The 6,839-nt window shown below is 44.6% G+C and overlaps 1 protein-coding gene across 1 annotated transcript; it reads right to left on the bottom strand.

Annotated features, from left to right (window-relative positions):
* Positions 1-313: 313 nt before the first annotated feature.
* fam110b (family with sequence similarity 110 member B) lies at positions 314-5,294 on the bottom strand (the record flags this gene model as incomplete). Its single annotated transcript, XM_079561031.1, has 3 exons — positions 5,027-5,294; positions 2,403-2,782; positions 314-1,184 (listed from the first exon to the last, which is right to left on the bottom strand). The coding sequence occupies exons 1-3, from the start codon at positions 5,150-5,152 to the stop codon at positions 314-316; spliced, it is 1,377 nt and encodes a 458-aa protein (XP_079417157.1). The 5' UTR covers positions 5,153-5,294.
* Between the last annotated feature and the right edge of the window lie 1,545 nt (positions 5,295-6,839).

Here is a 6,839-nt window from a genome sequence, read left to right as displayed (position 1 = left end):
ACATCGTAGTGCACTTGACTTTTGTTCGTGTCGACAGTTTTTCGAGTTCTCAAAAGTCCGTAAAGAAACAGCAATAGTTTTATCTTTCACATTTTTTTTGTCCCAGACTTGAAGCATCTTTTTGATTTTGTTCTTCCGCTCGATAATATCCTTCGTGAGTTTCGTCGCTCGGTAACAGTCGCTCCTCTTCGCGTTCCAGCTTTGTGCAATCGTCGTTCCCGAGGCGAGACGCTGCGGGCGAAGCATAAACTTTGGTAAAGTGACTCCCCGTCCGCCCGCAGCGCCTCGCCCACACTGGTCAGACAGAATCCTCTCAAACGTGCGACACCTTCTGCGTCTCCTTCGCCTGCTTGATGCTGTACAACCACTTGATGACTCTGGCGTTCCGCTCCACGGCCGAAATGCCGTAGGGAACCCGCTCCCCCGCCTCCTCCTCCTCGTCGTCGGCGTCCGAGAGTCCGTCGTTCGAAGACCTCCTCGACTGCTCGCAATCCGACGAGATCATGGACGCCGATTTGAAGTTCAGCGAGACGATGTCGGAGTTCGCCCGCGCAAAGTTCTCCGGCCCCACGGACTCCAGCTCCTCGGGGTCGAGGCCGCAGTAGTTGAAGAATCTCTCCACGTCGGCGCCGGCGCGAGCGTATCGGTCCGACAGATCCGACTTGGAGCGGTGCAGGGACGAGCGGCGCGTTACCGTGGCGCCCGACTCCGCGTTGGCGTCCGAGTTCGAGGAGTCGGCCAGGTCGCACGGCAGGGACTGCGGCGTGCCGCTGTTGTCGTAGGGCAGCGGGGACTTGGCGTGGCGCGGCGGGGGTAAGGACAGCGCCAGCGCGGGCGGGGGCAGGGTGGCGGGGTTGGGTTTGGGCGGGATAGGGGGCGCTGACGAGCTGCTGGAGCGGGCAGAGCGGAGGGGTTTGCCGTTGCAGAGTCTGAGCAGGTCGGAGGAGGAGTGCGAGGTGAGCAGCGGCGGCAGCGGCGAGCACGAGCGCTCGGGGAGCGTGGAGTCGGCGCGGCGCCGGCTCAGGTTCAGGTTACCGCCCAGCGGGCTGCAGCGCCCACTGGTGGTGAGGGGGAGGACCTTGAGCGAGTGGGAGAAGGAGCGCAGGGAGTGGGAGGTGCTCGGGCTCGGCGCGGAGTCCGGCTGCTCGTTCAGCGTCATGGTGGATCTGTAGGTCAGCGGGATCCTGTCGAGACACGGAGGAAACACGTCAGACAGAAGTAAATACTTTATTGTTTCATCATCTGAGCGTCTGAGACTTGTTTTGCAAAGTTCAGCAGCTTTGGATCAACACAAAGTACAAAGACAAGGACACTTTTCAGACAAAAGCACTTTTACATCAGAGACGCAAGAAAAACATCGACAACGTCTGAAGCTCTTTGTGAAAACTGAATACAGCAGCACAGGGGGCATTAAAGGGATATTTCAGGATTTTTGACATAGGGCCTCATTTCCTCGTTATCCAGAGTGTTGCTGATTTCTGGAGATATTTTTTTTTGTAATTCATGCAGTTCTTATGTTTGAAGAGTTTCGTGGTGCTAGGCTAGTGCAAGGCTAGTGCATGTCTATGGTATCAGCTAGCCTGCATTAAAAACAGTGTGACCCGCTCCACAGAGCACCTGAGGCAAATCACTTATAACACCAGACTAACCATATAAATGTCCACAGAATCATGTTTGGAATATAACTGACCTGCATCACATGAAGGATCGCATTGTGAGGGACTATTTTCTAGCAGATCACTCCGCCGCTGCGTAGCTTACACAACCACGAAGCTGATGCTGCTCAAATATAAGGTAAAACGGTTAAAATTACTTAGTGCAGGCTCGCTGATACCATAGAAATGGGCTAGCCTAGCAGCAGCGTAACGCCACGAAACTCTTCAAACATAAGAACTGCATAAATTACAAAAAAAATATCTCCAGAAATCAGCAACGCTCTGGATAACGAGGAAATGAGGCCCTGTGTCAAAAATCCTGAAACATCCCTTTAAAGGAACAGGCCACGGTTTTCCATACTGAGATATGTTCTTACCTGAGCTTAGACGAGTTGATGTGTACCTGTCTGGTCTTTGTGTGTGCCCTCAGTCACGCAAAACGACCAAAGATGTTGTTAGCATTTGGCCTCTCCCAGTGTATTCCTATGGCTCCAAATGGGGGTGAAGTTGGAAGCTCCACGCTCTTCCACGAGCACAAAGACCAGACAGGTACGGATCAACTCGTCTAAGCTCAGGTAAGAACATACCTCAGTCTGGAAAACGGTGCCTGTTCCTTTAAAGACCAGTCTGAATGAGGGAGTCTTCAGTCAGGAGAGCCGTCAGGAGCAGTGGGCGACCGCAGCTCCCAGGGTTTCTGAAGGACTAATGTAAGACCTCTGTCCCAGCAGTGCCTACGTAAGGTCTTACCCAGACGGGGTCCAGCTGCGCGGCATGCCTCCTCCCGACCTCAGCACGGCGCTCTTGGCTCCTCCCCCGAAGCCCTCCGCCCCCGACGCCCCGGACGAGTTCAGCAGGTTCTTCAGCATCTCCAGGTTGAGGTTTTCCCGCTTCACGCCCTGTTTGTCCGACTTGGCGTTGTTGTTGGAGGCCTTGAAGGGCAGCGCTCCGCCCGGGACTCCGCCCGCCCCCCCGCGCTCCCTCTTCAGCAGCGCCACCGACGGCTTGGCCAGGATCGGCGGCTTGATGGGCTCCTGCTTGGCGTTGATGACCTCCTGGCTCTTCACATATTTGGCCTTGTCCGCCTCGAGGCGCTCGACCGCGCTCAGACGCTTCGGGTTTGGTTCGACCTGAGGAGGAAACGTTTAGAGGGTTTACGTCAGTGATGGAGGTCAGGGATGGAGGTCAGGGATGGAGGGAACAGAAGGTGTTTTGTATTTTTGTATTTGTTCAGCTTCAGTTCTATTATACATCTGTCCAGGAGTGTCAAAATTATTACACAAATAAAATGTATTTGTCTGTTTTGTTCGGTATTAACTTGTTTCTTTGTTGGGTCTGTCCCCGTGTTAATGAACTAACACAGTCTTACTCATTAAAGGCTCTGTTTCATAGCAACACGATGCTAACTTCCTGTAGAGTAATGACCATTTCCTGCCATTTCCTCCAATGGAGAGTTAACGACGAATCACTTCACCCCTTAACTCCCGCCTGAACCGAGCACATTTTCTCCAGTTTGGCTTTACCCCAATCCAAAAGCTTCTGGAAAAAAGGTGTGAAAATAGCAACGAAACTGAGACGAAAACAATGATGGAAATGTGACAAAAAAGTGAGGAAAAATTTATGAAACAGTGGCAAAAATGTTACAAAAATGTCACAAGAAATTGACAAAAAAAAAATACGAGAAAATGACCAAAAAATGACAAAAATGTGACAAAAAATGAACAAAATGAACAAAGAATTTTTTGTCATTTTTTTGTCACATTTTTTTGGTCATTTTTTGTCATATTTTAAATCATTTTTTTTGTCATTTTTTGGGTCATTTTTGGTCACATTTTCTGTAACTTTTTGGGTCATTTTTTATACATTTTTTGGGTCATTTTTTGTCATTTTTTCGTCACTTTTTTGTCAAAGTTTTCTCACTTTTTTGTCACATCTTCATTGTTTTCGTCTCAGTTTTGTTGCTATTTTCACAGCTTTTTTCCAGAAGCTTTTGGACTGGAGAAAATGTGCTCGTTCAGGTGGGAGTTAAGGGGTTAAATTCAACGACAGAGCCCACACAGACATGTAAGCAGAGGGGAAAGATACTGACAAAAATGTCACAAGAAACTGACAAAAAAAAATGACAAAAAAAAAAAGACTAAAAAAATGACAAAAATGTGACAAAAAATTACAAAAAATTGATAAAAAATGTGACAAAAATGACAAAAAAATGACAAAAAAATGACAAAAAAGTTACAAAAATGAGTTGAACACCCAACAAAAAAATGATGGAAAAAAAATCTGATGACGTGAGGAAAAAGATCCTCTCGGTTCAGGCGGGAGTTAAGAGGTTAAATACATACATATTTAAAGAGTGCATGAAAGAAAACAAGCTGCAGTTTTATAATCACTTATAACATGTTAAAGACGTTACACAGGATGTTAACACTGTGTTTATAACTGTAGATGTTTTAGCCATGGAGCTAAAGGCTAATGCTAATACGACAATAACACATGTTAATATAGAACCAACATCTGACGTTAATTTCCATCTTCTTTTGCTTTAAACCTTATTTATCTTTATGTTAAATAATAAATCATGTGGACAGGAAGTTAGCCAAAAACATTTTGTGCACAGAGCCTATTATACATGTTTTAGTTGTGTTGTAAACTGACAAACCTACACTACAAAAAGTAAATATGAAGCATTGGCTTAAATGACTTGAATTGAGGAAATGTTTCTTGTTTTGAGCGGTTTTCACTCATTTAGACACTTTTCCTGATCGGACCAAGTTTACTTTGCTTGTTTGAGGACATTTCAGACCAGTTCTAGGGTAAATTCTTGCATCTTATTTACGTTTTAAACTATTTTATCGTTTTAGCTGAATGTATAGTTTGGTTTCACTTGATTTTATTATATATATATATATTTTTATTCCTATATTGCCGATTTTATGTGCAGCACTTTGGAAACACTTGTTTATAAAATGTGCTATATAAATAAAGTGGATTGGATAAATCTCGCTTGAAATAAGAAAGTAAAAATGCCAATGAGATAAGACCAATTTTCTTACCCCATTGGCAAAGAAAATGACCTGAAATAAGGACAAAATGTATCGAAACGAGTCAGAAACATCTCAGAACAAGTGAAATAATCTAGGACAAATGCCCAACAACTTCTTAACTAGTCAAAACAACTAAAAATCGAATTATTGTGCTCAAATTGAGATGTTTAGACGGATCTAGTTAATGACTTTTTGCAGTGTACGGAGAGAAAACTTGTGAACTCTACACAGAAACTCTCTGCCCCAGGATAGAACCTAAGGACCCGTGCTGGTACACCAGGGGGTCCCCGCTTTGGGCCACCCTGGTGAACCACCGGGCGGCGCCCTCACCTGTCTCCTGAAGTAGTCGGGCCCCTTGTTGAGGATGCGCAGCGGCACGGAGGCGCCGAACGGCGGGGCGGGCCCCGGGGCCTTGCTATCTGCCAGAGAGGGCGGGGCCAGAGTCTCCGTCGGCATGGCAACCAGGTGTCGGTGATGGCGGTGAGAGGGCGGGGCAGCCGTGGTGCAGGTCCAGGGGGGGTCCAGCGAGGGCGGGGGCACCGGAGGACCCCCAAAACATGAAGACTGGAGAGGAGAGCAGAGCGGCAACGGACGGGGGGGGGGGGGGGGGGGGGGGGGGGCTCACCGGGCACTCGCGCCGGCTCGAAGGACCACACGGATTCTCTTTAGATTAACTCTCGAAAAGAATTTTACTAATGAGTTATTTCTAAAACAGCAGAAATATAAGACCTAAATTTAAGCTTTAAGTTCACTAATAATTGCACCTCCACAAATGTAGTGTCTGATCTTTATCAAAGGGGGAAGTTAATGTGTTAAATGTTGAGCTATAGTTTAAAAAGGTGACTATAGTGTCTGATAAAGTAAGCTGTGCATAAATGTACTGAGGTTCTGCTTTTGAAAAGGGAAGTTCATTCGCTGCTTGTTTACTTGCTCTGAAAGGTGAACCTGGTTATAACTCTTTAAAGTAAGTTGTGCATAAATGAAACGTCTGGACTAAAAGCGTTGGAGATAAGATGATTCCGTGAGAGCTGCAGTGGTCACGCTTGGATGTTTTTGTTTTTTTGTTATAAGGCACAGGAAGACGCACTCTCTCTCCCCTCGGCCGACCAGAGCAGCACCTGAAACAGAGACAGAGGATCGGCCAATCAGGAGAGAGACACGCGGCGACATCACAGGCCCAGCAACTGACGCAGAAATAGCAGGAGACGGCACAGGCTGCACGAGAGCTGAGGCTGCGGAGAGAAACTGCAAACAGGCAAAGGATGAGGACGTTTAAAGGAGCAGAAGTGGCTCCAGACGAACGGCGGTGTTGCATTCAGGTGCATCACGTCAGGAACACGTCAGGAACACGTCAGGAACACGTCAGGAACACGTCAGGAACACGTCAGGAACAGTTCAGACAGGACCCATTAACCTCCTCACTCCCGCCTGAACCGAGAGGATCTTTTTCCTCATGTCACCAGATTTTTTTTACATCATTTTTTTGTTGGGTATTCAGCTCATTTTTGTCTCATTTTTGTCATTTTTTGTCATTTTTTTTGCCAAATTTTTGGTCAAATTTTTATCACTTTTTTTTGTTTGTAACATTTTGTCACATTTTTGTCATTTTTTCGTCAATTTTTTTTAAAATAAAATTTGTGTCATTTTTTTGGTCATATTTTTGTCATTTTTTCGTAAATTTTTTATCAAATTTGTGTCATTTTTTGTCGCATTTTTTGTCTTTTTTGTTTTGTTATTTTTTGTCATTTTTTAAATACATTTTTTGTCATATTTTTTGTCATTTTTTAATCTTTTTTTTTTTTCATTTTTTTGTCCATTTTTGTGTCATTTTGCCAGATTTTTGGTCAAATTTTTATCAAAATTTTTTTTTGTAACATTTTGTCACATTTTTGTCATTTTTTCGTCAATTCTTTTTTATCAAATTTGTGTCATTTTTTTGTCACATTTTTTATCAATTTTTTGTCATTTTTTTGTCAAATTGTTGACATTTCTTTGTCCATTTTTTATCAATTTTTTGTCATTTTTTTGTCACATTTTTGTCTTTTTTTTGCAAGATTTTTGGTCAAATTTTTATCAAATTTTTTTTTTGTAACATTTTGTCACATTTTTGTCATTTTTTCGTAATTTTTTTGTCAATTTCTTG

Source organism: Gobius niger (genome assembly GCF_951799975.1).
Source record: "Gobius niger genome assembly, chromosome: 8".
Taxonomy (NCBI): domain Eukaryota; kingdom Metazoa; phylum Chordata; class Actinopteri; order Gobiiformes; family Gobiidae; genus Gobius; species Gobius niger.
Note: the sequence above shows the minus strand (reverse complement) of the source record. Positions and strands in the feature narration are given on the sequence as shown.